At 54.7% G+C, this 12997-nt stretch overlaps 1 protein-coding gene across 3 annotated transcripts; it reads left to right on the top strand.

Moving 5' to 3' along the window:
- The first annotated feature begins 7840 nt into the window (after positions 1-7840).
- On the top strand, positions 7841-11582 carry ZNF579 (zinc finger protein 579). Of its 3 annotated transcripts, none has more exons than XR_002724890.2 (3): positions 7841-7967; positions 9121-11187; positions 11331-11582. XR_002724890.2 is itself a non-coding variant. In XM_023184440.2 (2 exons), the coding sequence occupies exon 2, from the start codon at positions 9123-9125 to the stop codon at positions 10815-10817; it is 1695 nt and encodes a 564-aa protein (XP_023040208.1). In that variant the 5' UTR covers positions 7841-7967; positions 9121-9122; the 3' UTR covers positions 10818-11242. The 3 variants fall into 3 exon arrangements, 1 of the variants encoding a protein (XP_023040208.1); XR_002724891.2 differs by having other exon boundaries at positions 11336-11354; XM_023184440.2 differs by lacking the exon at positions 11331-11582 and having other exon boundaries at positions 9121-11242.
- Positions 11583-12997: the final 1415 nt, after the last annotated feature.

Here is a 12997-nt window from a genome sequence, read left to right as displayed (position 1 = left end):
GACAACATTGTCCTATAAAACTCAGAATAGTGGGCTCGACAAGTTAAGCGGGAGGGGATATCCTGGAAGTTTCCAGGGTTGCTGATAGCTGATAAAGTTCTATTTCTTAATCAGATGATCATTTTATAATTATTTATTCAATTGTGTGTTTGTATTGTGCATTTTTTCTCTGTGTGTCTTATATTTCACAAAGAAAATATTTTAGTCTGGGCGAGTTGACTCAAGTCTGTAATCCCAACAATTTCAGAGGCTGAGGCAGAAGAATGACTTGAGCTCAGGAGTTCGAGACCAGCCTAGGCAATATAGTGAGATCCTGTGAAAAGAAAGGAAGGAAGGAAGGAAGGAAGGAAGGAAGGAAGGAAGGAAAAACAGCGTGGTGGTGCATGCCTGTAGTCCCAGTTACTTGGGAGGCTGAGCTGAGAGGATCACTTGAGCTCAGGAGGTCGAGGTTGCAGTGAGCTATGATCTTACCACTGCACTCCAGCGTGGGCGACAGAGAGAGACCCCTTCTCAAAAATAAAAAATAAAACCGAACGTGGTGGCCAACGCCTGTAATCCCAGCACTTTTGGAGGCCGACGCGGGCAGATCATCTGAGTTCAGGACCACCCTGGGCAACAGGGTGGAATCCCGCCTCTACTAAAAATAAAAAAATTAGCTGGGTATGGTGGTGCACGCCTGTAATCCCAGCTACTCGGGAGGCAGAGGCGGGAGAATCGCTTGAACCCAGAAGGCAGATGTTGCAGTGACTCGAGAACACGCCACTGCACTCCAGCCTGAGTGACAGAGCTAGACGTCCGTCTCAAAAGAATACATAAATAAAACTTTAAAAATTAAATATAAATTAAAAAAGAAAGAAAAAGGAAAATTTAAAGGAGGAAGACATGTATTCTGGGAGGAGAAAACAAGTAAGAGTTTAGCACTCCAGGCAGACTTTTTGAATGGAGATCCACAGTTGCCTATTTGAAAAAGCTCAACCTTTGGGAATAAAATCAGCTAAACCTTAGAGGTATTCCTCTCCACTCTGCAACCGACACTCAAAAACCAGACACGCTTTCTGGTTTAAAAAAAAAGAAAAGAAAAGAAAAGTATCTTCTTTCGAGAAACAAGGCCCGCCCACTTCGAAGCAGGCACCGCCCCCAGGGACAAGACCCACCCACCCCGAGACCGGCTTAGAGACAGGCTCAGCCCGGGAGATGCGCACTGGAAAGGCGCCAGCGTTGCCATGGAGATGGCCTCCGGCTGATTAGGGACCTCGCGAGGCTGAGGTTCCCACCCACCTCACCTGCACCACCACAGTCCTTTCTCTTCTGGGGCGGTAACGAGAAGGACTCACCCCATTTCCTCCGTGTCTCACAAGTGCCCGGTGCTGGGCTGGACACTGCACCGAACGCGTCACATAGTGGCCCCATTTTATAGATGCGCTGACTGAGGTTGGGGGCGGTGGGAAGCGAGGAGAGGACAGGAGCGGAAATTTTACCCTGAGGACGATCTCAACCGTTGCAAAACAGTAATTACTAGCCAGACGCCGGCGACTCACACGCCTGTGTTTGGAGAGCTGATGCCTGCGTGCAGACCTTGGAGCCAGCCAGCTTCCTGCACGCTTGCCGGAGCGGGAGTCTCCCCCCGGGCCCCAGAGCCTTCTTCCTTTCAGGGACGGCCTCACATCCTAATACCGAAGCCTGAGACCGCCTCACTCCTCCCACCCGTCATCCCTTTTTATTCATCCACCAGTGCTTGTTAAGCCCCTTGTCTGTTCCGGGCGGCCACCTGTGGGCAGAGCCGTTAAGCAAACAGGCAAAACAAGCCCTGCCCTCGCGGAGTTTTTATTCTAGTGTGAGGGGAGATAGGCAATCCATGGGACATTCACACGTTGCCTGGTGTGTCTTCGTGATAAGTACCATGTTAAAAATTAAAGGACGGGGCAGTGGCTCACACCTGTAATCCCAGCACTTAGGGAGGCCGAGGCGGGTGGATCACGAGGTCAAGAGATAAGACCATCCTGGCCAACATGGTGAAACCCCGTCTCTACTAGAAATACAAAAATTACCTGGGCGTGGTGGCGGGCGCCTGTAATCCCAGCTACTCGGGGGGCTGAGGCAGGAGAATCGCTTGAACCCAGGAGGCGGAGCTTGCAGTGAGCCGAGATTGCGCCACTGCACTCCAGCCTGGGCGACAGAGCGAGACCCTGACTCAAAAAAAAAAAAAAAAAAAAAAAAAATTAAGGCAGGGGTGAAGGCTAGAGGGTGACGGGAGGCTGTTTTATCCTGGGTGGACAAGACAGGTGTCTTCAGGGAGCTGTAGGAGTGAGGGACGTAAGGGAAGCTGAGTGGAAACCTCAGGAGGGCTTTTCAGGCCGGGGCAACCGCAAGTGCAAAGGCCCTGACTCCGGACCGAGCAGAGAGGGCGGTGTGACGCGGAGAGGGAGGGAGGGAAGCCCCGGGGTCCAGGCAAGCAGGGCCTTGGGGGCGGGGGTGCACGTGGGAGTCAGAAGGGAAGCTCTGGGTTTTATTCCGAGGGAGACGGGGAGCCAAGGACGGGAGAGTGTTGGGCTCAGGAGTGAGGTGCTTGCTGGGTGCTGGAGGCTGGACGGGAGGGACAGGGGCCGGAAGCAAGAGAGCCAATGAGGAGGGGAAGACGGTGGGACTGGCATCCGGGAGTCCCGCCCTGAGCCCGTCAGCGACAAGCCCCGCCCCCTGCCCAGGGAGCCGCCTTCCCAGCCGGAGGTCGTGGGGCCCAGGACCCCCTCTAGCACCTGGGCCTGCGCCCCGCCTCCTCCCGGCTCCCGGCCTCGGTCTCCCCCGCATCCGGCCCGGCCTCCATGCGGGTCCCACAGGAATTTCTCTAAAACACTAATCGGATCATGTGACTCTCCTGCTTAAAACCTTTTCAATGGCTTCTCAGTGCACTCGGAATGAGTCCAAGCTCAGGCTGGACTGGGAGGCCCGGCACGGTCGCTGGGTGCAGCTCTGGCCTCTCCCCGCCACACTGGCCTCCTTTATGCCCTAATGCAAGACCCCCAACCCCACCCCCGCCATGTGCTGGGGAAGCAGAGCGCAAACGCCCCTCCATGTGCTGTGCTGTCTGCTTAAAGTTTTCTTTTCTATCACCTCCATTCCTGAATTCATTATTCTTCCTCCTCCTCCTCTTCCTCCATCTTTCAAGGCTTCAAAATATAGATGATAAAATAGTACACACATCCTTGGTATATACCCAAAAGAATTAAAAACAGCTGTTCAAACAAAAACTTATACACCAATGTTTCTAACAGCACTCTTCGCAATAGCCCAAAGACAGATGCAACCCAAATGTCCATCAACAAATGGATAAACAAAATGCAGGTGACAGTGGCCCTCCACATCTGTGGTTCTGCACCCTCAGGAGGCTGTAAGGGACTCGATCACCCATGGATCTGGAATCTGAGGAGAGTCCTGGAACCAATCCCCTGTGGACACCAAGGGATGACTGCACTCATGCAGAGGAATACTATTCAGCCACGAAAAGGAATGAAGCACCGACTCATGCTACAGCACGGATGAACCTTAGAAACATTACACTGGCCAGGTGCGGTGGCTCATGCCTGTAATCCCAGTACTTCAGGAGGCCGAGGTAGGCTGGTCATCTGAGCCCAGGAGTTCAAGACCACCCTGGGCAACATGGCGAGACTCCATCTCTACCAAAAACAAAAATTAGCCAGCATGGTGGTGCATGCCTGTAGTCTCAGCTATCTGGGAGGCTGAGGTGGGAGAATCGCTTGAGCCCTGGCGGTGGAGGTTGCAGTGAGCTGTGATTGCACCAATGCACTCCTGCCTGGGTGACAGAGAAAGACCCTGTCTCAGTTTTTAAAAAGAAGGGGGGCAATATCCTTTGTGGGGGAGGGGGAGAAACTTTTATGCAAAGTGAAAGAAGCTAGTCACAAAGGAACACATGTTGTATGATTCCATTGATATGAAATGTCCAGCATAGGCAAATTCATAGAGACAGAAAACTGATTATTAGTTGACAGGGGCTGGGGATAGAAAGGAGTGTGGGAATGACTGCTAATGGGCTTAGGGTTTGTTTGGGCTGATGAAAAAGTTCTGGAACTAGGATGGACACGGTGGCATACGCCTGTAATCCTAGCACTTTAGGAGGCTCAGGCAGGAGGATTGCTTGAGACCAGGAGTTCAGAACAGCCTGGGGAACAAAGCAAGACCCCATATGTAAAGAAAGGAAGAAAGGATGAAAGGAAGGAAGGAAGGAAGGAAGAGAGAGAGAGAGAAAGAGAGAAAGAAAGAGAGAAAGAAAGAGAGAGAAAGAAAGAGAAAGAAAGAGAGAAGGAAAGAAAGAAAGAAAGAAAGAGAAAGAAAGAAAGAAAGAAAGAGAAAGGAAGGAAGGAAGGAAGGAAGGAAGGAAGGAAGGAAGGAAGGAAGGGAGACTCATGCCTGTAATCCCAGCACTTTGGGAGGCTGAGGCAGGAGGATCACCTGAAGTCGGGAGTTTGAGACCAGCCTGACCAACATGGAGAAACCCTGTCTCTACTAACAATACAAAATAAGCTAGGCGTGGTGGCGCATGCCTGTCATCCTAGCTATTTGGGTGGCTGAGGCAGGAGAATCGCTTGAACCCGGGAGGTGGAGATTGAGGTGAGCTGCACCATTGCACTCCAGCCTGGGCAACAAGAGCGAAACTCTGTCTCAAAAAAAAAGAGTTCTGGAACTAGGCAGTGTGGATAGTTGTGCAAAATTTCCTTAATGCCATTGAGCTATGTGATTTAAAATGGTTAAAACTGTAAATTTTAAGTGTATTTTACAAAAACATAGTTAAAATACACACACCCATATTCTGACTACCAGTTTTGAACTATTAGGGATACAAATGACTCCCCACACACTACCTCCTTCAAGATCTGATTGCCTCTCCTGTCTCAAACATAACTTATATATTGAATTTGGTGCTTATTATTACCACGGATATTTTCAGACTTTTATTTCATGGTATATATTCTTTAAAATATAGTATTACAAACAAAGTGCTTTTAAAAAGCATGCTCCTAGTCTGCACATGGTGGCTAATGCCTGTAATCCCAGCACTTTAGGAGGCTGAGGTGGAAGGATTGCTTGAGCTCAGGAATTTCAAGACTAGCCTGGGCAACATAGTGAGACCCCATCCCTATTTTATTTATGCCTTTATTTATTTGAGACGGAGTCTCACCCTGTCGCCCGGCTGGAGTGCAGTGGCACAGTCTCGGCTCACTGCAACTTCCGCCTCCCAGGTTCAAGCGATTCTCCTGCCTCAGCCTCCGGAGTAGCTGGGATTGCAGGCGAGCACCACCATGCCCAGCTAATTTTTGTATTTTTAGTAGAGACGGGGTTTCACTGTGTTGGCCAAGCTGGTCTCGTGCTCATGACCTCGTGATCCACCCGCCTCGGCCTCCCAAAGTGCTAGGATTACAGGCGTGAGCTGCCGCGCCTGGCCTTTTATTATTATTTTTTTTAAATCATGCTTCTGATCCACTATCATTTCTCCTATCTGTTTGTGAAGTGGAACTTCTTACTGAGACTCACTGGATTTGGAAACTTCTAGTGCCTCGCTTTCATCCTCTGTGAAAGGGAAAAGTAATGTTACCTACTTCATAAAGCCAGGAGTAAATGGGTTCACATTTGTAATACACTCACAAGAAGCTATTAGTTTTCATTTTATTTATTTTTATAATCCTCATGTATTTTTTTTTCCTTTACTTTTTTTTTTTTTTTTTAAGATGGAGTTTTGCTCTGTCACCCAGGCTGGAGAGTGCAATGGCACTATCTCAGCTCACTGCAATCTCCGCCTCCCAGGTTCAAGCCATTCTCCTGCCTCAGCCTCCTGAGTAGCTGGGATTATAGGCAGATGCCATTATGCCTGGCCAATTTTTGTACTTTTGTAGAGATGGGGTTTCACCCTGTGGGCCAGGCTGGTCTTGAACTCCTGGTCTCAGGTGATCTGCCCACCTGGGCCTCCCAAAGTGCTGAGATTACAGGTGTGAGCCACCATGCTTGGCCTCCTTTACTTTTTTGAGTATATAGCACATTTGCACGGTTTCAAATTCAAAAAGTATGAAAGGCTGGGCACAGTGGTTAATGTCTGTAATTCCAGCACTTTGGGAGGCCGAGGCAGGTGGATCGCTTGAGCCCAGGAGTTCAAGCCCAGCCCGGGCAACATAAGGAGACCCCATCTCTACAAAACATACAAAAATTAGCCAGACATGGCGGCATACTCTTGTAGTCCCAGTTACTCAGGAGGCTGAGGTGGGAGGATTGCTTGAGCCCAGGAGGTCGAGGCTGCAGTGAGCTGAGATCACACCACTGCACTCCCTCCAGCCATCCTTGGCAACAGAGGGAGAGCTCATCTCAAAAAACAAAACAAAACAAAAAACAAACCAAAAAACAGAAGGATAGAGTGTAGTAAATTTCTGTGCTGGAAGTTAGACTATGTTGCCAATTTCAGTTTTTTCTTGCTTGTTTCAGTGCATCTGGACACAATCCCAGAACACACACAAGCCCAGAACAGGCTGCAGGCTGTACTTGACCTTCCGTTTTTCTCTTCTTCAGGTTATCACTTGGAGACTTACCATATATTCACACGGTGAGCTTCTTTGTTCTTTTCTATGGACACCTAGTATTCCACTGGGTGGATCCGTCATGATTGATTACTCAAATCTCCTACAGATGGGTGTTTAGATTGGTTTCAGCTGTTTGCAGTGATCCACAGTAATGCAATGATTAACCTGGTGCAGACATTATTTTGTGCAGTTCTGAGTAGATACCTCTGAAGAATAAATTCCTGGAATTGCTGGCTCAGTCAGAGTGTTCCAAGTTCTACTTGCCCCAGCCGGGTATGAAAGGACCTGTTTGCTCACACTCTCACTAGCACTGTTTGGCAGGTATTTAACCTTAAACAAACAGCGTCAAGCTGCGGGTATACTCCTGCAAAATGCCTTTTCTGCTCCAGATTAGGTTTTTGAGATGTGGACAGGTTGGTTTCATTCTGCCAATTTCAGCTGAAACATGGCTGCCTCCAGGAAGACCTCAGGAGTCACCTCCTCCCAGTATGAGCTCAGTTCAGTGCCTTCTGCTCTCTGCATTCCCACAGCAGTTCCCTGCCTCGGAGCACACGTTCCCCCCACACACTCCAGAGTGATTGATCCGCGTCTGTCTGCCTTCCCCATCAGACAGTGAGCTCCCGTTTTTGCCACTGTGGCTCCAGCACCAAGGACAGCGCCAGCCCATAGTAGGTGCTCAGTAAACAGTGGTTGCTAAGGTCCCAGTGAATATGTGTATATGTAGGCAAATATATGCAGACTGGCCCGTAGTAGATATTCAGTAAATATGGGTCGCTTTGGGTCAAATGAGTATATGCAGGGGCTTATCACAAATGGGGAAACTGAGGCTCAAAGTGGGAGAATCCTTCACCCAGACAGCCAAGGGAAGGTTGGAGTCAGGTTCTAATCCAGAGTGCTGGTACTTTCTGAAGCCTCTGTCACTGCTTCATTTATTTTCCTCCCCCGGCCGCCCCCTGGCCTGACACAGTGCCTGGCACAGACAGGACTTGATAAATGTGTATTTGTTGAAGGAATGAATGAATATGTGTGTGTGCATGTTGATGAGCCAGGGGATAGCTGGACCCAGTGTCCCAGGCCCTCAGCACCCTCCGCCCTCTGGGAGCCCAGGGGACAGGCCCCCAGCCCCCTCCCCTCGCAGGACCCTGTAGTGCAAGCTGCCCACCCTCCCCTCTCCAGGTCCCCCGTCCTCCCGCTTCCGGCTTCCCAGCCAGTCTTTCCTTTTTCAGGCTCCGACGAAGGCCGGGTTTCCGGGGGGAAGGCTTAGGCAGTGACACCGAGCCCAGCCTCCTCCTCCACCCCCCACCACGCTCAGGCCCCCCTCCCTCCCCGCCACCACCGTCCGCGTTTGGCCGGCCGTGGGGAAGGAAGAAAGGAGCCAAGGGAGGCGAGGTAAGAACCCGGCCCCAGCGACCAGGGCTGAGCCCCAGGCCCAGGGCTGAGAAATCCTCAAGGCCTCGACCCGGCCCCAATTCTGCTTATCATGCCTTCGGGCAGCTGCAGGCTTGGCCCAGAGGAGACTGGCCCCCTCTAGGACCTGGGACCCCGACCCGAACCAACCTCCCTCCCGGGTCCAGGGGTCCGGCCCTCAGCCGCCTCCTCCCTGGGGATTCCCGGCAGCTGGGTCCCCAGCCCCCGCCTCCCCCTTGTCCTAGGACCCCAGCCCTCTCCCCAGCCCCTCCTCCACCGGGACCCAGGAATCCACACCTCCTCCATACCGGAGTCCGGACTCCCCGATCCATCATGACCTGGACCCAGGAGTCCCAATTCCCAGCTTCCACGCCCCTCAGCCCCAAGAGTCTGGGCCCCTAGCCCCCTCCTAACTCAGACCATAAGTCTGAACCCTGCTACTCCCTGACCTCTCCCAGCCCCTGGTGTCTGGGAACACACACTATTTCCGGGGCCTACTGGCTTCGAATCCCACCCCCTCCACTCAGTCCCCATGGGCTGTGTCCCAGCCCCTCCCAAAACGTTCAGCCTGGCCGGGGGGCCTGGAGCAGAAGCGGTTCGCTGACTTTGTCCCCCTCTGTGCCTCTGCCCAGTTGACTCCCTCTGTGTCTCTGTCTCCCTGTCTCCCTGGCCCCCAGCCCACCACTGCTCTTCTGATCTCTGCGCTTGCACTATCTCTGCCTCTGAGTCTCCAAGTCTCTTTGTTTCCTCTTCTCTGTGTCTCTGTCTCTCTGCTGGGTATTCCTCGCTCTTCTCTGTCTCTTGTCTGCTCTGCCTTTCACCCTCCTGTCTTTCTGTGTCTCCTGGTCTCTGTCTGTCCATCTCCACTTCTCTGTGTGTCCCATCTCTGCCTTCTCCTGCCTCTATTCCCTGCTCTGTGGCTCTGTCTCTGATCTCTCTCTTCCCGTCTCTCCCTCTCTCGCCTCTCCTCCGTGCCGCTCATCTTTGTCTCTGTCTCATATCTCTCTCCCCTGGCTGAATACCTGGCCCTCTCTGCCTCTCCATCTCTGACTCTGTCTGCTTCTCTCTCTGCCACACCCCACGCACCTCTTTTGATCTCTGCCCCGCTTCCCATCTCTCCCCTCTCTCCCCACAGGCATGGATCCGCAGCCTCCTCCACCCGCCCAGGGCAGCCCGCCTCACCGTGGCCGAGGCCGTGGCCGTGGCCGAGGCCGTGGTCGAGGCCGTGGCCGTGGCAGGGGGGGCGCTGGAGCCCCTCGGGCACCCCTGCCCTGCCCCACCTGCGGCCGCCTCTTCCGTTTCCCCTACTACCTCTCCCGGCACCGGCTGAGCCACTCTGGGCTCCGGCCCCATGCTTGCCCGCTGTGCCCCAAGGCCTTCCGCCGGCCGGCCCACCTCTCCCGCCACCTGCGCGGCCACGGGCCCCAGCCCCCGCTGCGCTGCGCCGCCTGCCCCCGCACCTTCCCGGAACCCGCCCAGCTCAGGCGCCACCTGGCTCAGGAGCACGCGGGCGGCGAGGTCGAGCTGGCCATCGAGAGGGTGGCCAAGGAGACGGCCGAGCCCAGCTGGGGCCCGCAGGACCAGGGCTCGGAGCAGCCCACCACGGCTGCAGCGGGGGCCACGGAGGAGGAGGCGGCCGCGGCATGGCCTGAGACGTGGCCTGCGGGGGAGCCGGCCACGCTGGCAGCGCCCACCAGCGCCGCGGAGCCCCGGGAGTCGGCGTCAGAGGAGGCCGAGGCCGGGGCAGCAGAGCTGAGGGCCGAGCTGGCGCTGGCGGCCGGACGGCAGGAGGAGAAACAGGTCCTGCTCCAGGCGGACTGGACGCTGCTGTGCCTGCGCTGCCGCGAAGCCTTCGCCACCAAGGGCGAGCTCAAGGCGCACCCGTGTCTGCGCCCCGAGGGCGAACAGGAGGGTGAAGGGGGGCCTCCGCCACGCCCCAAGCGACACCAGTGCTCCATCTGCCTCAAGGCCTTCGCCAGGCCCTGGTCCCTGTCGCGCCACCGGCTGGTCCACTCCACCGACCGCCCTTTCGTGTGCCCAGACTGCGGCCTGGCCTTCCGCCTCGCCTCCTACCTCCGCCAGCACCGCCGCGTCCACGGCCCGCTCAGCCTGCTGGCCCCGCTGCCCGCGGCGGGCAAGAAGGACGACAAGGCCTCAGGTGCACGGAACTCAGCCAAGGGGCCGGAGGGGGGCGAGGGGGCGGAGTGCGGGGGTGCCTCGGAAGGGGGAGAAGGCGGGCAGAACGGAGGCGACGCCGCCCCGGCCCGGCCCCCAGCCGGGGAGCCCCGCTTCTGGTGCCCAGAGTGCGGCAAAGGTTTCAGGCGCCGGGCGCACCTGCGGCAGCACGGGGTGACCCACTCAGGAGCGCGCCCTTTCCAGTGCGTGCGCTGCCAGCGGGAGTTCAAGCGCCTGGCCGACCTGGCGCGCCACGCACAGGTGCACGCGGGGGGCCCGGCCCCGCACCCGTGCCCCCGCTGCCCGCGCCGATTCTCGCGCGCCTACAGCCTCCTGCGCCACCAGCGCTGCCACCGCGCAGAGCTGGAGAGGGCCGCCGCGCTGCAGGCACTGCAGGCCCAGGCCCAGCCGTCGTCGCCGCCGCCGCCCCCGCAGCCCCTGAAGGCCGAGCACGAGGAAGAAGGGCTCCCGCTGCCCCTCGCAAACATTAAGAAAGAACCGCCCTCTCCGGGGACCCCACCCCAGTCCCCACCGGCTCCCCCTGTCTTCCTCAGCGCCTCCTGTTTCGACAGCCAAGACCACTCAGCCTTCGAGATGGAGGAGGAAGAGGCAGACAGCAAGGCTCACCTGCGCGGGCTGGGGGGCCTGGCCTCCTGACCTTCGCCGCCCTGCCCTCCGCCGCTCCGCCTGAGCTCCCCGGTTTGCAGAATGGAGGAGGGAAGTTGAAGGAGCCACCTCCTCTGTCTACCCACCCGTCCCCTTCACGCCCTTGACACTAAGGAGTGGGGGGCCCTGGACTGCCCCTCCCTCTCCCATCGCCCACCCCCAGAACCCCTGATGCTGGTTAGGAACCGCTCACCCCAACATGTGTCTTAAGGCAGGACGACTTGGAAAAAAAGGCGGCGGACAGTTGGCCAGAGGGATGGAGACTGGTGGGGACCCCCCGCCTGCCTGTCCCCCGTTACACACACTGGACACCATCACCTGTTTGGAACTGCCAGACCCCGGGGGTCCCCAGTGAGCAAAGGTCTGTCCTTGTCCCTTTGTCTGTCTGTGAATAAATGTGAGTTCGTGAAACCCAAGAGAGCGAGGTGTTCTGTGGAGGTGGGGCAGGCTGGGGGCGCTGGGGCGAGTCAGGATTTGTCCAGCCAACTCTGAGCTTGGGTTCAGAGCAGGAAGGACACAGATGCATCAGAAAATATGTGGCCCTCAACCAAGCAAGAAGCCGGTGAAGGCTGGGTTGAGAAGAAACAGGAATGTGAGAAGATAGATCATGGTCACCGCTGCCCTGTGGAAGCTCTGCGCCGGTTTCTCAGTCAACCTCTACCACACCCTTACTCTGTGTCAGCGGTGGTACTAGGCACTGAGGAGAAGGAGTCCAATACCCTCCTCTGAAAGAGCTGGAATTCTAGCCCTGCATTGTCCAACATACTTTTTTTTTTTTCCTAGAAAAGTTTCCATAACCTTTCTTGCCTCACTGTGTTGCCCAGGCTGCAGTACTGTGGTGCGGTCATAGCTCACTGCAGTCTCAAACTCCCAGACCCAGGCAATCCTCTTGCCTCAGCCTCGCAAGGAGCTGGGACTACAGGTGCATGCCACCACCCCCAGCTGATTGTTTAATTTCTTGTAGAGACAGAGTCTTGCTATATTGCCCAGTCTGGGAGAACTTTTTGTGATGATGGGATATTCTACATCTTCACTGTCCAATATGGTATCCAGCAGCCACACATGGCTATTTCCATTTAAATATAGAATATGGAAATATAAAGTCATTAAGATGAAATAAATGTAAAAGCTCAGTTCCTCAGTCACACTTTTGTCTTTTGAAAGAGAGAGAGTTTCATTCTTTTCGCCCAGACTGGAGTACAATGGCACGATCTTGGCTCACTGCAACCTCCACCTCCCAGGTTCAAGGGATTCTCCTGCCTCAGCCTCCCGAATAGCTGGGATTACAGGAGCCCACTACCACACCTGACTATTTTGTTGTATTTTTAGTAGAGATGGGGTTTCACCACATTGGCCAGGCTGGTCTCGAACTCCTGACCTCAGGTGATCCGCCCACCTCAGTCTCCCAAAGTGCTGGGATTACAGGCATGCGCCACTGTGCCCAGCCTCAGTCACGCTGTTTCAAGGGCCAAAGAGCCCCATATGGCTGGTGGCTTCCATACTGGACAGCACAGATCTAGAACATTACATCACTGAAAAAAGTCCTAGCAGAATGCAACATAGCACCAGGTATAAGGGCTACCGAGAGTAAACCACCAGACTGTACGATGGCAGAGCAGGACTGGGGGTCAGGACTTCTCTGGTGAGGTGATGTTTGATTTGAATGAAGATGGAGGGGGACCAGGCATTAGAAAGAAACATTCATGAGAAGACAACAGAGAAAGAAAAAATGGGCAAAGGCTAGGAGGTGGGTACTACAGATTTGTTTGGTTTTTTTTTTTTTTTTTCTGACACAGCATCTTGCTCTGTTGCCCAGGCTGGAGTGCAGTGGTGCAATCACAGCTCACTGCAGCCTCAACCTCCTGGTTCAGGGGATTCTCCCTCCTCAGCCTCCCAAGTAGCTGGGACTACAGGTGTGCACCATCATGCTTGACTAATTTTTATTTTGCTTATTTATTTTCTTTTGAGACGGAGTCTCACTCTGTCACCCAGGCTGGAGTGTGGTGGCGTGATCTCCACTCACTGCAAGCTGCGCCTCCCGGATTCACGCCATTCTCCTGCCTCAGCCTCCCGAGTAGCTGGGACTACAGGCATCCGCCACCACGCCCGGCTAATTTTTTTTGTTTTTTGTTTTTCGTTTTTTTTTTGGAGACGGAGTCTCGCTCTGTCGC

This window comes from Piliocolobus tephrosceles, chromosome 21 (assembly GCF_002776525.5).
Source record: "Piliocolobus tephrosceles isolate RC106 chromosome 21, ASM277652v3, whole genome shotgun sequence".
NCBI lineage: Eukaryota > Metazoa > Chordata > Mammalia > Primates > Cercopithecidae > Piliocolobus > Piliocolobus tephrosceles.
The sequence above is the reverse complement of the archived record's forward strand: the minus strand, read 5'-3'. Positions and strand labels throughout refer to the sequence as shown.

Excerpts from the sequence above, each read along its gene's own strand:
- ZNF579 (XM_023184440.2), top strand. The coding sequence starts at position 9,123 with ATGGATCCGCAGCCTCCTCCACCCGCCCAGGGCAGCCCGCCTCACCGT.